The sequence below is a fragment of the Clupea harengus genome, chromosome 3 (genome assembly GCF_900700415.2).
Source record: "Clupea harengus chromosome 3, Ch_v2.0.2, whole genome shotgun sequence".
Lineage (NCBI taxonomy): Eukaryota > Metazoa > Chordata > Actinopteri > Clupeiformes > Clupeidae > Clupea > Clupea harengus.
In genome coordinates this window covers 5006864-5025930 of record NC_045154.1, presented here as the reverse complement: position 1 = coordinate 5025930, position 19067 = coordinate 5006864, and the positions used below count along the sequence as shown (strand labels likewise).

Genomic DNA, 19067 nt, shown 5'->3' with positions numbered 1-19067 from the left:
GGGGCTGAACTCTACTTTTACTCTGGGGAAAGATTTTACTAATCATTTAAAAAATATATTTTATCTTCACTTTTTCAAAGCAGACTTACACCGCCTCATATTCTGTGCATAATCAAGGATGAAAAAACGTTGATTTTTGACAAATCTATAATGTTTGGATATTGGAGACATACTGTATATAGTGTAGAAAATTATAAAAAATCTAACCTTGATTTGATACTTAAATTTAGATTTGCACCCGCAAAATGATGTCTTGTCCAGGGAGGCTATCTTGTGGTATATTCACCTTTAACCCCTCAGTCCTAATTTGGGACAGCCAGTGTAGCTGAGGAATCTCATCGGCATTTGATGTTACAACATGTTTCAGTGGGAAATGTCAGTGTTGGGCATCGTCTACGCAACACTGGTTTCTGTTACGGCCAAACATGTCAGTTGTGGCAACTCCAGTCTGTCATATTTAAAATAGCTCTGTGGCCCAGTGACATACATGTAGCTTTGGCTTCAGCCTGTCAGATTATCTGTAGCCCTGCTCCACAATCCTTATTATCTCCCAGTATGTGGGAAACAGAGATGTCACTCTCACTGCTGAAGAGAGACCTCGGACCGTAATTTGTGTGGACTGTTAAATCCATGGTGGAAGTGAACAGGTGGAGAAACACATTTATTTGTTTCCACAACCAAGAGAGTATTTATATTGGAAGGTACACTGTCAGAGAAGCGTTGGAAAGTCATGGAATGGAGGTCCCCTTTCAAGTTAATCAGCGGCTGTTTCTGTTGGCCACGTTACCGAGAGCCTTATGCAGACTCAGCTTTGGAACAATCACAGGACTCATGAAAGGATTATTCCACTGTGAGAGAGTTCTCCAAAGAGCATGTTTGTTTTCAAAGAGAATAACAATCAATTACATCATTGATCTTCCTGTATTTGATGGCTCACCAAATTGCTAGCTCAAGATGATGGTTTGCACCCTTATCAAACGGTGTTTAATTGACCTGCATATTTATATATTAAAGGGCCCCAACCTTTCTGCTATATTAAGTGTGCCCAGCCCCAGGTGGTGGCATGGTAAATGTCAGAGTGAGGCGGCTCATTGATGAGAGAAACTGGGTGATTACTCAGCTAATTGCAGTTGATATTTCAGAGAGGGAACTCCTTCAAAATCCCCCCAAAACTTTAAAGGTAATAGTTTGACACAGATCAGTATCACATTAGCTATATGTCTAATGAAAGGGGTTATATTTTACACCAGCCTTAGTCAAGTCAGCTGCGGAGCTCAAGGTGTCAGGACAGCAGATACTGGACAGGAGAAGAGACATAGCACGGCTGGGTCTCTCCCACAGGCCAGGGGTTGGTTAGGGTTCTATGTGTGTTTGTGTGTGTGTGTGTGTGTGTGTGTGTGTGTGTGTGTGTGTTTATCCTTTTGCCTACACATAGGCATCCAAGAGCTTTAAGGCCCAAGACCTTACCTTACCTTACTTCAAGTATTCAATGAACCTTAAGTTAATTTGCTGCACAGTGGGAAGCGTTATGCATACTGAATCATACATTCTATCAAATAGTCAATAGAATAAACATGTACATGTTATTTTAGGTCTTTAAGTCTTTAAGATTCTGTGGCCATATCCGAGAAATTCCTATTCCTATTTAGATTGCTTTCGATTTGACTTAAGCGCAAGCAGCAGTCTCTAGGAGGAGTGAGGGAGGCAGACATCGGCCCAGCGCTGGTCTCATATGACCACACCACACCACACCCTCATAAAAGGACTTCCAACCAACAGCGGCTGTCAATTGGCAGCATCGCATTTCCCTTACTGCGGCTTTCCTGCAAAGCACCTACACGTCAAGCCACATGCTGGATGCTCAGTGTTCATGGGCCTGACCTTTCTGTAAGATTATAACGTGTCAGTGTTGTAATTTGACAGTATTTAACAGTGTCCCTGGTATGGTATTTAGTCAACACTGCTATTACTAAGATAGCTGTTGCGTGGGTCACCTGCCAAATGAATGTAAAATATAATTGTATTAGACAATAAGAGACAATACAAAACGAAATCTTTTTTTTTTAGCTGTAAACTATTTTCATTAGTTGGATCTGCTACCCCTAGTAGTTTGATTCCACAGAACACAGTAGTTTCTAGACATTTACCTTTGTCTAATATTACAACTAACAAGCTGTCTAGCTGCTATTAGCTTGTTTCACTAACCATGTTAGCAATGTTTGTACCCTCATGGCATCATCACTAAGATGACCATATTGTGATTTCCAAACACGAGGACACTGAAGGCCCAACCAGCTTTCCTCTGGGTTGCATACCTCCCACCAACACACACACACACACACGCAGACGTGACCCTCCAACCACTCCTTGTGTAAAAAGGAGAGTGTGTGTCCAAATGAGCTGGCCTGCTCCTCCTAATTCACCATCCCAAATTCACCTCAGCTGCTTCAAGAAATAAAGCAAGTCACCAGAGATGTCCTGTTTCATTTGATTTGCCCAAAAAGGTCACGGCAACCGAGTACTATTTTATGAGCGGTATATATATATCACATTCACGGGACTGCCTAAGAGAATTGTTTTGCTGTTTCCCTGGTGTACAAAATATCTGCTAAAGTGCTGCACCTGGTGCCCTCTGCCCAGAGCCTGTAGCAGCCCTGACTGCTGATGTGGAATCAGCCAGAGTGCATGACTGCTCATAAGCTCTTGGACACTAGTACTCAACCTCACAACTACTACTACCACTACTACTACTTAACATCACAAAGCACCCTTGCTGATGACAGTGTCTGGCCTCATCCAAAACAATCTATCTCTCTCTCTCTCTCTCTCTCTCTCTCTCTCTCTCTCTTTCTCTCTCTCTCTTTCTCTTTTCTCTTTTCTCTTTCTCTCACACTCACTGCTCATCCAGTCATTCAGTTTGGGTTTGTGACCCTGTTTGTGGCCTCCTTCCCACTGGCACCACTCTTCGCCCTGCTCAACAACATCATTGAGATCCGACTGGACGCCAAGAAGTTTGTAGGTGAGCTCAGGAGGCCTGTGGCAGCCAGAGCAAAGGACATCGGTGAGTGCCTCAGGTTCACACGCTATGGTTCACTCTCTTTGATCTCTCCGAACAGCACAGTCAAGAGAAAAGCTCTTGTGTCTTATCTAATTTCATTAGGCAATTTGGATATAATGTTAATACGTCCACCATACGTTCATTGTTAGACAGGCCTTGTTTGGTATAAACCCTTTGGTGCTGCTTGTTTCTCTGTAGGCTTTAGCCTTATCTACTTGTTATGTTGACAACTTATAGCTTTATTCTTTCTACTGTGTATTATCATTGCAGAAATATATAAATGGCCTATAACTCTGAAGAAAAGCGATAGATAAGCCTAAATTGCATTCCATATGTTGGGGGCTCAGGTCCTGGGCTCTGTAAAGCGCCTTGAGACAATTTTATTGTTTTAGCACTATATAAGTAAAATTGATTTGAATTGAATTGAATCGTGTATTCTTTTATTCCTTTTCAGGGATCTGGTACAATCTTCTTAGGGGTGTGGCCAAAGTTGCAGTAATCGTAAACGTAAGTATTATGAGGAAGTAAAAATAGCGAGATGAGATGATGAACCTGAATTTGACTTAGCAAATAGAACAGCTTCAGTATTGTGTGTATACATATGGAGAAGAGAACTTTATTTTTTAATGTTGATAAAATAAATGAAATAAATGAAATTCAACCTTGTTGTTTTGCGGTGACTGACCGACTGTAACCTTCCCTTTACTTTGACTTCACCCTTTGTCCAACAATAACATGGTCTCCAATTTTATGGTCTGTGTTCCCCCGAGGATTTATGTCACCACTTTGTGAGAGAGCTTGGACAAGTTCACAGCTAGATTCTGGGGAGATCTATCCTCCCAAGCTCCTCAAAATCAAAGTAAACCTTACTTGGTCAGTCTCTGAGTGCAAATTCCTGCCTAGACCTGTACTTCCGAAAGCTTCATCAGTGAGCCATTCAGATCAACATCTCTGAAATGTATGGGGGTAGGGCATATTTAATCAGAACAGGCGGCATTTTATGTCTTCCATCCTCTCCCACATCTGGGGCTATAATTAGCAAATGTGTAGCAGAACAGGATGTCAATGAGATATCTCTAGAGACAGCGGGATATTAATAGCTTTCTCGCTTTCTCTTAATAAAAAAGTACTCATTTTCACACAAAAAAGCCGAAAGACTACAGCCAAGGTTCCAAGGAACCTTTTTAAGCTTTTGTCAACAGTGGGATTCCTCCAGACTGAGTAATACATGGCTGTTGTGCTTTGTTGAATTTTTTCCTATTTTTAGGAACAGAGATTCCTCACCATGTGTCATATAATGGATGCATTTCCTATTGCACAAATTCAAAAGAAATTCACAAATACTTTTACATCAGTCATCTTCACCCTCTATGTACCCAGGCCCTACTGCCATGGTGACCGTTTGACTCTCTATTCCAGGCCTTTGTCATCGCCTTCACCTCTGACTTCATCCCCCGGCTCGTCTACCTGTATATGTACAGCCCAGACGGCTCCATGCATGGCTTTGTCAACCACACCCTGTCTCACTTCAATGTCACCCACTTTCAGAACGGCACTGCTCCCATGAATCCCATGTACCTGGGCTATCGTGTGGATATTTGCAGGTAAGGGGAAGAGTGTCAGAGCAAATCTTGAGTGTTGAGTATTCTGTACTTGAAACTGCATGTTCTTGTTTACGATTCATGATAATTGTTCTGATTCAGGACCATCTTTGTTAATCATGTCTCAGGTATAAGGACTATAGGGATCCGCCATGGTCTCAGACACCCTATGACATCTCCAAAGAGTTCTGGGCAGTGCTGGCTGCTCGACTGGTCTTTGTCATAGTCTTCCAGGTTAGTACCACCATTACGATCAGTGCTTCCAAGTGGCATGTCCAGTGGGCAATCACACCCACTTTTGCCTCATTCCCACTCACACTGAAAGCTATTCATTGAGTGTTTGTTTAGTGTTATGGTGTTGGGTGGGAATGGATGTTCAACGCTAAAGTCGAATAGTTAATATGTCCCCTGGAGACTTAGTATCAGTATTGGGGGCAGTGTATCACTATATTGATCCACCCCTACCTCCACTCACTTCACAGAAGTAAGTAAAACGTAAGTTGTAAGTAAAAGTTTGGCCAAGATGGCAGAGACTAAAGGCTAGATGAAGTATGAAGTCTTTATAAGGTATATGGTATATATATATATATATGGTTGAAAGATATCTAGGCGACCATTTGTGTCTCCATCAATATAGATTGAGGTCTAGCTGATGCTAGCTGGTTAGCATGCTAACTTTGATAGCTCAGTAACGCCGTGCATTAGCGTTCGTGATATTACATCAAAACTGTTATTTTTTCACCTTCTGTCAATATTTTGTGTTCATTTTTGTATGTTATGAACTTAAAATCCTTGCATATAGCACCATTAAGCTTTAAGTGGGACCACATTTATGAATCAAATGATGCACCTTATGTTGGCCAGTGGGTTGCTTTACACACATTCTCGCTCTTCCTCTCTCTCTCTCTCTCTCTCACTGTCTCTCACTCACGTTGTTTCACCCATTAGAACGTGGTGATGCTGATGAGCGACATTGTGGACTGGGTAATCCCAGACATCCCCAAAGACATCAGCCTGCAGATCCACAAGGAGAAGATTCTGATGGTTGACCTGTTCATGAAGGAGGAGCAGGGCAAGCTGCAGGTGCTGGACAGCATGTTATCCAACGCAGGGAAAAACAACAGCAACACCAACAACCACAGCCCTGTGGCCCGCTCACGCTCTACACCCCACGCACACACCAACAACTACTAGCGTCCAGCCATCTGCATGTGTGTGTGTGTGTGTGTGTGTGTGTGTGTGTGTTTGTTTATCTGTGAGCATGTGTGTAAAGGTGTCCTTATTCTTGCCATGACATTCCACAGTGTCCCTTACACACTTGTGGCTAAGGGGGCTGAAGTAAGCCACAGTCTTGACAGTGTGCATTGCCTTGTTTGCCAAGCCTTTCGGCTACAGACTGCCCTGCCAGCCAGTGAGACCTCGGGGTTGCCCTGGCAGTTCTTTGAACTCGCTCAGCTGCGGCGGACCATGCATCGAACCCAGATAGTGTGTGGTACAGGGTTTGTACATATTATCTTGTTATACATTATATATTGTGCAGAACAGAAACGCCAACTTTTTAAACATACACCGCTTTTCATCTGCTTTGTTTTTAAACATTTGCCTGCAGTACTCTTTAAACAGTCAGATGCAGTTAGCAATCATAAACCTCCAATAATCATATGCTTGTATAACCTTGTTATCAACCTCCTTAAAAGTTTCATATTTATTTTAGTAAGGTTTATGTTCTTCAAATGGATATTTTCTACTGTTCCCATTCAACACAGTTTAAAGTGAATGGGCACTGCACATATCAAACGAGGAGCCTTACCAACCAGTGTCAAACATCAACTCTGATTCAGCGCACTTAGGGTGCAAAGAACATGGAAAGACTAACGTCCTAAAGGACTGTGATTGTAAAAGATCCTTCACAGTTTCATTCCTTACAATTGAATTTTAATGTTAAAGTTGAATCTTTTGCAAACAGTAAACTAGGTTGTTGGGTGTGGAAGAGCAGCAGAGTCAGATTCACCATCCATAGCTTAGCACACTGCTAACAGGAAGTAGTACCGTCATAGTCAGATTCACCATCCATAGCTTAGCGCTGCTAACAGAAAGTAGTACCGTCAGAGTCAGATTCACCATCCATAGTTTAGCGCTGCTTTCAGGAAGTAGTACCGTCACAGTAGTAAGATGGACTTCTGGCTCTGACCAGCTTTCCAGCTTTTAGGCTACACAAACATTTCATCATTCCAATTTGCTGTCAGTTGAGATTTTACTGTTGTTTTCGAATCTCTCCCTTTCTTCTCATTTTTGTCTTGCTCTCAAAGGCACTGTCTTTTGGTTTGAGATTTAATTGTGCAGACATCATTTAACTCTGAGTGAAGATGCACTGCAAATGAAAGATTCCAGTTATTGCAAAGTTGTTGATAAAAAAAAAACATTTAAATGTCTAAATACTAAGAAAAAAGTGTGACTACTTTTTGTGCCAAAGATGTACTTCTCGTATTTCTTTTCAAGGTATATCATTACATTATATTCACCCTGCAGGAAAATGGTATCTTATTGTACCTTGTACGGAATTGATCAAAAATGTGTACTAATTTGACTGTGTGTTCGAAGACCTAATGGCTTTATGTTCATTAAGCCCTTACAGTACATATCTAGCATCCTGGATATGAGTTAAGCGGTACTGTTGCCACAGCAGCTTCTGTTAGATTACAATATTTCTCATTGAGAGACTAAGTACAGTGCATTTTCTTTTCCTTGATTGTTGTTGTTCCTTCTGTGTTTTGTTAGTTTATTTATACGATGTATAACTCACTGGAGCGAGACAAGTCATTTTGAGATAAAACCCTTCTATTTCTCTGAGGTTGTCTGAGATGAGATGAGACAGAGATGGAGCGGTCTCAGCAGTCCAGAGGAATAAGAGAAAGCCCCTAAATGGTGAACTGATGCTGCTGCCCTATCACCAACACTTTTTGTACCGTCACTTTTGTAGTGCAGGATTTAGAGCATTTTGTGTGATACTTGTACAGTAACATTGATCTGTGGGACTTAAATGTCAACCAGGACATTGTGTCAGGTATTGAATCATGTGTTGCTGTGTTTCTGTGTAACTATGTATATAAAATCTTATGTTTACATTTACCTCTGTCTACTGGATACATCAGACAAATAGTTTTTCCTATTACAATGTCTTTTTTTGCTTGCCTTACCAGACTAGGAATATTAGGGCTCTTTTATAAATAGTAATTACTGAATATCAAGTCATAGCAGCATATTTTATCTGTATAGAGGCTATACTGTCATTCTATAGGAATATTACATTGTCATTCTATAGATCCATTTCTGATGGAATTAAGAATAAAATGTTGTACGAGAGCTCAATGGCTTAGAAAGTTCTGTCAAACTACGTCTGCAGATGTTAACAAGCTGTATTATTCACTGGTCACTGAACCAAACACCTCTGGTGAACCGGCACCGGTATTCACATGGATTCACTACCGCTCAGCATTCTAGTTAGTGATCACAACTATGTGATATAAAAGTGAAGTCTGAAACAGAAATAATTTCATTAGAGCAGAGATCACGTCTCATTACTAAGCCTGCACTCAGCTCACACACAGCTCAGGATGTGTACAGCACTGATACATCACTTTCATGCGACGGTAACAATTTTCAACGATTCCCAACATTTTTGCAGCGTTGCACACGCCTGTGTGACTTAAGCCACTGACATCTTTGACACAGGACAGAGTGGTTTCGGCAGAGCCCTCAGGAAACAGAGCTCAGAGGAAGCACTTCTCAATGTAAATAAAGAGAGATGTTCCATCTCCCGGGGTCGACACTTCCTCCCTTTTGATTGCACTTATGAAATTGAGGAATGGGACAATCCGACCCAAGAAGTCACTTTGACAGGAAGTCGTGTGCTGAGATCAAGAAAGTGGATTCAGTGAGTCTAATATGAAGAGAGAGTGAATCTTTTTTGTTTCATTTAGTCTGCGTACAGTGTGTGCTAGACTAAACGTTTATTTTAGAAATGAAAACATAGATTTAGCTGAGAACCATTTAAAAACAGACTCAGGCTGTTTATTGTTACTATTGATTGCTTTGTAAAATATAAATATGTCATATTTTAGCCCTCTTTTCTGTTACTAAGCAGATCATTCGGCCATTTTTGTATTACCCATGGTGAGCTGCTCCGGCCATTAACTTGTGAAGTGAAAGGATAGAGAGAATGCAGCCCTCGCCTAGCCTTGAAACTGCTCAGTCACATTGGAGATTATTGTGTGTGCAATGCAGACATGCGGACATGCAGACATTCAAGGCCCTGAAGTAATCCAGAGCCACAGGTTGGCCAGTTGTATTTGTCCGTACCTTTTATTTGTCCACTCACTCACATAGAAACGGTCTAAATCCCGACTTAATCCATTCTTAATCCATTTATGACTGCTGATTGGCCTCAGTCAGTAGTAAAGCAACTATCAGGAGAATTAGGGCACAAACATGACAAGAGTGACTGTGTTATTCACCTCCGTAAGTCACACTGCAGGACCTGGGGCAATGTGAGATATTTGTGGCTCCCTAGGTCTGCTCCACTGAGCACTAATGGCTTGATAATCAATCTAATCTCTCGAGATGTCTATTGGCTCCTTTGGGTGTAATTGGTTTTGGTTGATCACCTAGCACCTTGTCCTTAGTCACAATCTGTTATGTCCCAAAGATGGCCAATTTCGGTCAAATCTTCTGAGCTTTTCAAAAACAACAAGCCATTTAAATCCCATAAAGGCTTTCTAATTTCTCTTCCCTGAAATGACTACAGCACTACCTGATTTTCTCCCTGTGCTAATCTTTGTTCACCCTTAATGCCAAACAGCCTTTTTAAATGAGAGGAAGTGAAGCCTCCAACAGCAGAGGGCCATGTCAACTCACATTATGCTACCCTAATTCCACCAGCTGATTCAGGCATATGCATTGATGTGCGTAACATGAGGCAGTCTCTCCTATCCAGCTTGCGGGGCCTTCTGTGCTGGAGCCTTTCTGGTTCCTTTGCGCTTGATAGCTACCATATATAAGCAGGGAGAAATGCCACTGCACCTGTCCTCATTGGTTGCCTTGTGAAATCAGAGCTGGCTTTGCTATGGTGAGGGCTGTAATGACACCACGGTGGTGTAGCCGCACATGAGGGGGGTGCACAGGGTCAATGCCGAACAGCACACAGCACAAACAGGTAAGAACACGAACATGAAATAAATCTGTTTATTACAAATATCTTGTTTGTTTAGCTAATTAATAATGCACCTATATACTATTCTGGATATTTAACATAATGTGAAATAGTTTGGGGTGGGGAGAACTTACAGCAAATAAGGCACACTATCTCAGGAAAGGTAGTTTTTATGAGTATGCAACATCTTCAGACATATAATGTGTGACTAGCACATGGAAGATATGGATAACATACCTCTGGTCACTTTCCTCACAATGCACATACTTGTTGAAGAGGGGAATGTCCATTCTTCCTCATTCATGGACAGGTACTGCTCCCTAGGGGCTGGATTCATGAACATTTTACAGCACCCGAAATGTGAACATCCAAGGTACATTAATACTAGGCATTATTATTATATTAATACTGGGTATTAATATTAGCAGTGTTAAGATGCATCCAGTGAATCTGCTAAGCTATTGTGTTGTTTGGGCTGTTAAGGACTGCAATTCCAGACAAGCTATTTTGTTTTCTCCAGAAATGTTGGGTCTAATGTTGTCTTGTTAGCTGTGCAATGTTACTAGTCGAGCATGTCTGCAGTGGAATGTGTTTTTTTTTTTTTTTAAGAAAAGTTATTTTCATCAACCATGTACTGCAATACTGCAAGAGAATGTGTTTGCTTTAAGCCATTTTAGCATCAGCAAGGTTTCCGCCGCTATCCACAACCCTCTGTCCGCCGTGTCTGTCTCCACTCAACATCCCACCACCCACCAGTCAAACACACAACAGAGGTGTGAATAGGCACTTACAGTTGGAGGGAGTGGGATACAGGTCCATATGTAATTAGTAATTAGTACTTGACATTGTTTCATAGATGTACTGCCACAGAAAATAAAGGTCAAACAGTATTCATATGCAACTGTTAACAGTTACTGTGGTGTTTAAGACACTTAAAAGCTGTGCAAAGCACTGATATCTTTCTTTTAGTTCTAGCATTCGCCACTGAAAAGAAAAACATCTGTTGATTATAAATATAAAAAGTGCAATTTTCCCCCAAATCAACTTGGCCCACAACTATACAAATATTTAGATGCATGATGACATAATACATGACGGTATAGTATTAATATTGTTGGCCTGGCCCTATACTAAGACTCCTGCCAAAATGTGAGTTTATCAGTTGCTGCTGGTAAGTGTTGCTTATTGCCTCCCTGAATGAAATAAAGCTTTTGTGTGCCAGTCTACTGCTGCTGAATTACACATATTATTTTGCATAATTTAAATAGAACTGTATTTGGTACATTTGGCTGACTTGTCCCATAAACTAAGCTATTTCTAACATGGAGATCTTGATAAGATTTACTTATAAACTCATGTATTCCCAACGGCCACAAGGTGGTGCTACTGATCTGTTAAATCACATATTTGAGAAAAACAGGTGTATCGGTATATATACACCGATACACCTTATACATTTAAGGAGAACTTCAAGTATATATTCTACAAATTCCCCCTGATATGTAAGAAAAGATCACATCACACATGTCAACTAAATTCTATGTTTGGTCAAGTGAAGCCACTATGGGGGTATTATTGTAGCAGAATTGAGTGAGAAAAGAGACGAAAAATTGCCACTTTGGCTTGCCATACATCAGCTCATGGTTAACAAATACAGACAGACAAATGTCCACACACATTTTCAGATCTGCCACAGCAGAGTGCTTGCCTGAGCTGTAACCGATGACTTGTCTGTATTTACAGCTCTTGGAGCAATATACTTTTCAGCCATTAATACTATGTACGCATTTAAAGATTTGTCTATATATTCACAGATCTATGCAGATATGTCTACACATGTACAAATCTCAATACACTTGCAAATCTCATTACACATTTAGAGATTTTTAGACACGTTTACAAATCTGATTACGCACACACAGATTCTGAATACACATTTGTAGGTTCCTGTATACATTCGCAAATCTCAGTGCACATTTAGAGATTCCTTTACACATTTAGAAATGTGACACACGGACCAAGATACAGTTGCACAACTGTCCACACACATTTGCAAATAATTCTGCTACAATAATACCCCCTCAGAGCATATATGTGTCTATGATACCATCCCAAACCTAAAATGCCTTAGGGATGAAAATCAGTTTTAAAAAATGGCACAATTCATATCACATAACCCTTGTTTCATGTAACTTTACTATGATGTGCTATTACATTTATGCTGTAAACATAATAGTAGTAGTTTACTTTTTAAAACGCTTTTCTTGTTTTTCCCTGTCCTTTAGTGTGTTATATAGGTTTTTGTGCGTGCAAATGGTCTGCAAAGTTACAAAACTCCAAAGTACACACCAGAGGTAGTAACTCTCTCCCACAGAAACCACTTTTCTCAGCTGCCTGAAACACCTCGTTGGAATTCCAGCCTTTCCCTCTGTTACATGATAATGCAATCTCATCATTGAAGCATGTAAATCTATTCAAGCAGGCCCCCAAAATAAAATGATGAACATTGAAAATGAGCATAACAGGTCCTCTTTAAGTGCTACGTCACGTGAAAATACCCCAAAAAATTCAGACTGTGGTGTGGTCTTCAACATGGCCTCCTAACAGTGGAATCCCTTCAAATGATGTATCAAGGACAGTAGTGTGTGTTGCCTCCATGAAGACTTTCCGTGGGGGAACCCATCCCGCCACTCTGTGGGGAACCCACGTCTGCTCCCCACGACTCCCCCCTCAGCCCACCGCCAGGACACCTCCTACGTGCTACATGCGTACAATAGGAGTCCCAGGGAGAACTCACACCTCCTCTTCGCTCTATGGCAACCCCTCCCTGACAGATACAAGCTCGGGAGAGCTTTGGCAAGGCCCATCCGCCGCAGAGAGGGAGACACCCGCGCTCAGATACAGGCTGACAGGCTTACGGGGCAGAGGGACCTCCAGCTGCTTCCGCTCAGCTGGAGAGGAGGGGGCGGCAGGTGGATGTGGTTGGGGGTGGGTTATATTGCTCAGCGTCCCTTGGTAAAGCCCCACACAAATAAGAAACTCGTTTTACAGAAATCAGACCTTGGAGCTGGAATGGTGATGCATTCCCCCCTACTGTTCCTGCAGAGCTGTGCATTGTGAACAGCCTCCAGGGGGATTAGGTGCTATTGCCCTTTTAAGGTGGTTGGGTTCTGGATCTTTGCTGACACATCGTGGGGTCATTTCTTATTCTTTCTTCTGGCTATTCACTAACCCTCCTCTGACTGCTCACAGTCCAACTAAGGGGTTCTGGTAAAGGTTCTGGTAAAGGTTCTACCCTAGTTATGGTGGTCATGGGCATGCACCTCTTCATTAGAGCGATTGTTTCTTGCATATCAGAAACTTGCAGTCATACTACAAAATTCTTCTTTTAGAGATTTGAGGAAGGAAAGGAAGAAAAAGAGACGAAAAATGGCCACTTTGGCTCAGAAAAAGAAAAAGTAGCCTGTCTATCTTGTGCTTTTTATCGCAGGGACTAGTGCCCTGGGTCATATCAGTGTGGCCAGAAGGAAGACTTTTTAACAATGTTCAGTCATTCTCTCTACAGTTGTTGAAAAGGAGACAAAACTTGAAATATATTTAGAAAAAAGTGATGTAACTCATTTTGTGGCATTACCTAAAATAGAGGCCGCGAACAACATATCGCAAAGTAGTCCCTTGAGACATGACCAACTTCTGGTGACTAATTCTGGTGACTGAATCATTGTCACCATGACATTGTCACCTTGGTGGTGTTGGGTGTGACTGAGCAAACTCCAGAGCCTATGGAGCAAGAGCCTGACTCCCATGGACACGGGCTGCGTCATAACTCCATCCGGCCCAGCGGTGGCTCTGCGCTTCTCTGGGGGGGGAACCTGCACCTCTGACGACACAGCGGGCCCTCCTCGCTCTCCCCAAGAGAGGGGAGCACGGCGTGGGGGGGGCGGCGGGGGGGCGTAGGGGGTTGACCTGATGCGTGTTGTAACATCAAACAGACCAGGGACGGAGGACAGGCAGCAGCAGGGGGAAGACCCAGGCAGCTGGTGACGGGGGACCCCATGTCACAGCGATGACCCCCGCGCCTCGGATCAACTAAGCTGCCACATCTCCCTCCCACCCGCCCCGCCACCTCCTTACATAAGCAGTCAGGGCCGCTCTCCATCCAGAGGTTCCCCACAAGCTCTGCGAGGACCCTGTGACGCCATCGCAGTGACGCCAACCAGACTCCCACTGAGGGATACCTCAGCTCTACCGCGTCCCCCAGCGTGTCCTCGCCCCGCTCTCAAGCCCCTCACACCCCGGACCAAAACTTTGCCCCACCAAAAAAACCAACAAGCACAGTCAGATTCCTGAGATCTGTGTGTTGATGCCACTTGGTTTTACTTCTGCAAAAGACAAGTGCAGAGTGGTCTGGTTTCGCTGATCATATCAGAGTGGCTTTGAAACACTCAATCTCAAGAGCAAATCACCAGACTGCTAATGACCAGTCACATGCACCGATAGTATGCCACCGCTGTGAGCTTTGGCCAGTAGGTTAAATGGCAAGCATGATAGCAATGTCCAGCCACATAATCCCATAATGTTGGCATAACCTGCCAGAACCCTGATTACTAGGCCCCAGAATCTGATGATCTGTCTTAGTAATATGCACATTGAGAACACATATATCTTTACAGTGTGTGTGTGTGTTCACAGCCCTCACATGAATCATAGTGTATCGGACTACATGGTAGCAGCTTGACTGCCATTAGCGAACACACATGAGTTTGCCCATCCCGTGTGAGCTATCACAGCACCCAGCAAGAGAGAGCCGGGTAATGAGCTCACTCACCTCTCTCCTCTCCTCTCCTCACCCCAAACACCAGGCCCAGCAGCTCAACTTGGGTTCTCCAAAAACAGTTTCCAAATACTCAGTGTGCCCGTTTCACACTTATACCTGATCACACACTCATACACACCCCCTTACGCACGCACGCACGCACGCACGCACGCACACACAGACAGACAGACAGACAGAGACAGACAGACAGACAGACACACACACACACACACACACACACACACACACACACACACACACACACACACACACACACACACACACACACACACACACAGTCCAAAGGGTGGTCTAAGGGCTGAGTGTATTGTATGATGAGAAGGATGAGTCACCATGAACACTCAGCGGGCCTTTACATTGCCTCTCACTCACACATGGCCCTGTCAGGCTGCTGGGCACTGTGCATTGACCTCTATGACGGAGATCAGGACACGCAGAGGAAAGCCCTGCCCTTGCTGCAGGCTGCTCCCAGACCTCTTCCGTTCGTTCAGTACTACCTGCTGTCAGGAAGAAGGAAGTGCATGGGAGAGAGAGAGAGAGAGCGAGAGAGAGAGAGAGAGAGAGAGAGAGAGAGAGGGAGAGAGAGGGAGAGAGAGACACACTTTTGAAAGTGTAGCAATCCAGATGAATCTCTCCCTTTCTGCCTCTTCTGAATACAAGAAGTCTCCAAAGATAAAGAAAATTTCAGGTGTTGAAATGATGCTCTTAAATGCTCAAAATGAAAAAATACAAGCATAGCAGGATCATTCAGGATGTTAAAAAAACATAAATATCTCAAATACCCTTGAAAAAACAATAAGCTTCCAATACAAATAAGTGTATATGTTCCCCTCATAGAAGTAGCATGACATTCAGAGCCAGACAGGTGCCACAGGTGTTATAGTTGGTGTTGTGCTTTCCTTCCTCTCTAAGACAAATTTGTATTTGCTTACTTGCAGTTAGTTGCATATCACACCATTAAGAAAAGCTGTGCAGAGGTCCGTGGTCATGCTTAGATCAAGTTCATTCAGTGGCTAGTTGAAGACGCCTCTTTCTTACATGCAATAGTGTTGGTATACAGGATACTATGCTGTCTAACTACTTTTTGGAGCAGTCATACAAACATACACACACACACACACACACACACAAAATAAACACAGGAGTTGTTTTCAGGTTTTGCAAAGTTTCAAGTTCAAAGTTTGTCTTCCTTTTGTGTGTATGGTCCACATAAGGACAGACACCCGTGGCCTGTGAGTCATGACTCTTCTATCTTTAGAGAGCATGAACGCATCACATCAGCAGCCTGCGAAGGTGGAAGTAAACAGCACTCTTTAGACACGATCGGTCCAGACACATCAGACATACAGGCTGCCCTCAAGTTCAAGAGTCAGGTAAGGTAGGAAAGTATTTTCCTTGCCTATTTTAAAGTTTTGTGATGAATATTTATTCTGTTTCCATTGTATAGTTTCAAAGGTGTTTTAATATCCTTGCAATAGTCTGGTGCATTTCAAACCCATTGTATGGATGTAGACGTGCAGACAATAATCATGGTACTCGTTCACCTAAAAACGGTCAAAGAAACATCAACAAGGATAGCCTAGCAAATCCCTATCAAAGTTTCTTTGACTCCAATTTTGTGTAAAAATAACCATGCAACACAACCATCTTACCAATATCTTGCTGGAAATGTGTTATTTCAATTTCATTAAGCACCACCTTTCTTGAACACAAGGTGGCAGTGTCTTCAACAATCAATACCTGCTGTGGTGCAATATTATTATTCCTGCAATGACTGACTGCTTTTAATTGTTATCACACCCAAAAGAATCTGAGTGGACAGCCTCACTTGGCATCTTTGACACAGACACATATTTACATTGTTCCTTCAGAGCACCTAAAAATAACACCAGAAACAGTCTGTAAGATTGTACCCGTCTTAAGATTTAGTAACGCAATGGATGATTAGACTGTATTCTGACAGGCAGAAACCATTATACAGTAATACAAATAATACAACACCAAAGCATAGTTGTAGTTGCAGAAATACTATTAGGCGGACATGGTCAATTAATCTGCATGAAACATCCTCTGGTTTCAAGTCCCACTACAGTGTCCCAATACATAAATCACTTTTTTAAATGTTTCACATAATTCTGTTAATTACCAAAATGTGAAATGATCTACCCATCAAATACTGTTAATCAGCATCATTTTAAAGGAAAAGCATTGCCAATACTTCAAACTATAATCCAAAAGATGGAAAAGTGCACTGACTTTATCCGTGAGAATAGGCTGAAGCCTCATCAGTCTCATACTGAGACTTTACTCATTGACACTCTACCTTTCCCTGAGCTGAACTGACTGGGCCGGGCCAGGACAGCTCACCTCCGTCCCTCTGGGGGTTACCAGGTCCAAAGAGCTCTTGTCACTGGGGCAGAACGGCAAGGACAGGAGTTACCCTTTGGAAGTGCCCGGGGTGGGTGGGGGAGTAGGAGTCTCCAGCAGTGCTTTTGTTCTCTTTTCAACTCCCTCCTCTTGGTTTGGTTCATTAGAAGAGGAAACTTTGGACTTTGACTGTGGTGCAGAACTAATCCGAGAAAAGTTCTTCATGTGCAAAAATGTTGTCCTCAACACACTAGCCTCCAGATCAAGCAGTCCCCCTCCAGAGTGTGGGGATACTGTACATGAGGCACAACACACTAGCCTCCAGATCAAGCAGTCCCCCTCCAGAGTGTGGGGATACTGTACATGAGGCACAACACACAAGCCTCCAGATCAAGCAGTCCCCCTCCAGAGTGTGGGGATACTGTACATGAGGGACAACTCATGGTGATGAGAACCTTTTATACAGATTTTAGGATGAACCCTTTAAGACCGTTTAAGATTTGTTTTTTTGTGTTACTTCTCTTGAGTTGCCCTGGGGGAGGCAAACATGTCCGTGTGGCAAAGTAAGATTACTTTTACACATTTGTCAGAGTATTTTTGGTTCTGACACACAGCAGGTGTTTTGTGGCTATTTTTGGATGGGTCTCAGGAATGTGTGGGGATGGACAAAGTGTGAAGTGTAGCGTTGGACGCTAATCAAAGCTAAGAGGCTAATGGGGCACTCACTGCTACTTAAGCTCTTCAAAACATAAATCTATTATATAGTTCTCATGAAATCATGACTTTAATGCATTTCCCTGCAAAGCAATTCAGGGGGTTGCCATGGAAAACATCTGTTCCTTATCCAGACTGTCTGTCTGTCTGGATACAAAGATACTTGTTGCTGATCTTAATAGGTGTGGATCATGTTTCATCATGCAGATGAAATATTCATGTTCCATATGTTGAGAGGAACAACAATACCGCTGCTGGACGGTGGCATGGAAAGGAGGCTTGAACGGTGAACACTCCACAACCCTAAAGTCAACACACTGCGGTAGAAACTCTTACTGAAAAGCCGGGCCCGGTCGGCTAGGTTCACTGGCCTCAGTTTTCCTTTGAAATTGTGTCCTTTAGTTTCCTAAGTTCTGTTAAAGCTTGCTGAAGCGGTGGGGTGGTGAGGTTCTACTTTCAAAAATCCACTCCAGTTTTGAAAATGGTCCATGAGAGTTTTTAAAAACCGCAGTTTTCAATATCAATGAAATTTCCTTTTCATTCGACTATTTAAATGGAGTGTAGTGTTTCTGAAAATGCAATACAAATAAAGATTGACAAAGTGAATTGTGAAATGTATGAGCACCCTCTAAAAATATATATTCATTCTTTATTACATTAGTGCCACCTGTAAAAAAAAAAAATGAACAGAAACATTCCCTTTAGGACCCTGATGCACACATATTTAAAGTTGTGTATGTTAAGGATGTACACGATGTGTATTTTCAGATTGTCTTCACGACAGTAAACATTGTGAGTTTAGACATGAGGAACACCATACATTGAGTAAATGTGTTCTAGACTCACTGCAACATAGAGAATAAAAAGGCACCCAGTGGTTCATTTTGCTGTTCATATTATGAGACTCTGCATTCTATTTTCCTTCCCTATCATTTTGATGCCATTTTCTAAAAAGGTCCCTTTACACACATGCATGTACACATTGGCATCCATTTTCTGCTTATCTTTAACACAATGTTGCTTTGAGGATGCTCACTGTCTTTTAGTTACACTGCCAATGTCTGCGTCTATGTGCTCATGTAAACATAATGATGCAATATTTTTAAATGATCGTTTGTACTTATTGTTTCTTCAGAGAGTGTTTCAGTGGCACGTGTCCATTTCAATGAGACGTCCATGTTATGTAGTATAACCCTGCTGAGGACTAACCAGGAGTTCCGCTTGAACGGCACACACACTCATCACACACACCCAAGGACAATGAGTGGGGCTCTGGATGAG

At 42.4% G+C, this 19067-nt stretch overlaps 1 protein-coding gene across 7 annotated transcripts in view; it reads left to right on the top strand.

Annotated features, from left to right (window-relative positions):
- ano1a (anoctamin 1, calcium activated chloride channel a) overlaps positions 1–8022 on the top strand; it is a 37628-nt gene extending 29606 nt beyond the window's left edge. For all 7 annotated transcript variants that reach the window (XM_012840076.3, XM_012840074.3, XM_031564326.2 and 4 more), the window contains 5 exons: positions 2909–3061; positions 3513–3565; positions 4478–4662; positions 4788–4893; positions 5608–8022. In XM_012840076.3, coding sequence (XP_012695530.1) covers positions 2909–3061; positions 3513–3565; positions 4478–4662; positions 4788–4893; positions 5608–5853 — 743 coding nt within the window. In that variant the 3' untranslated portion in view covers positions 5854–8022. The remainder of the gene's footprint in view (positions 1–2908; positions 3062–3512; positions 3566–4477; positions 4663–4787; positions 4894–5607) is intronic.
- Positions 8023–19067: the final 11045 nt, after the last annotated feature.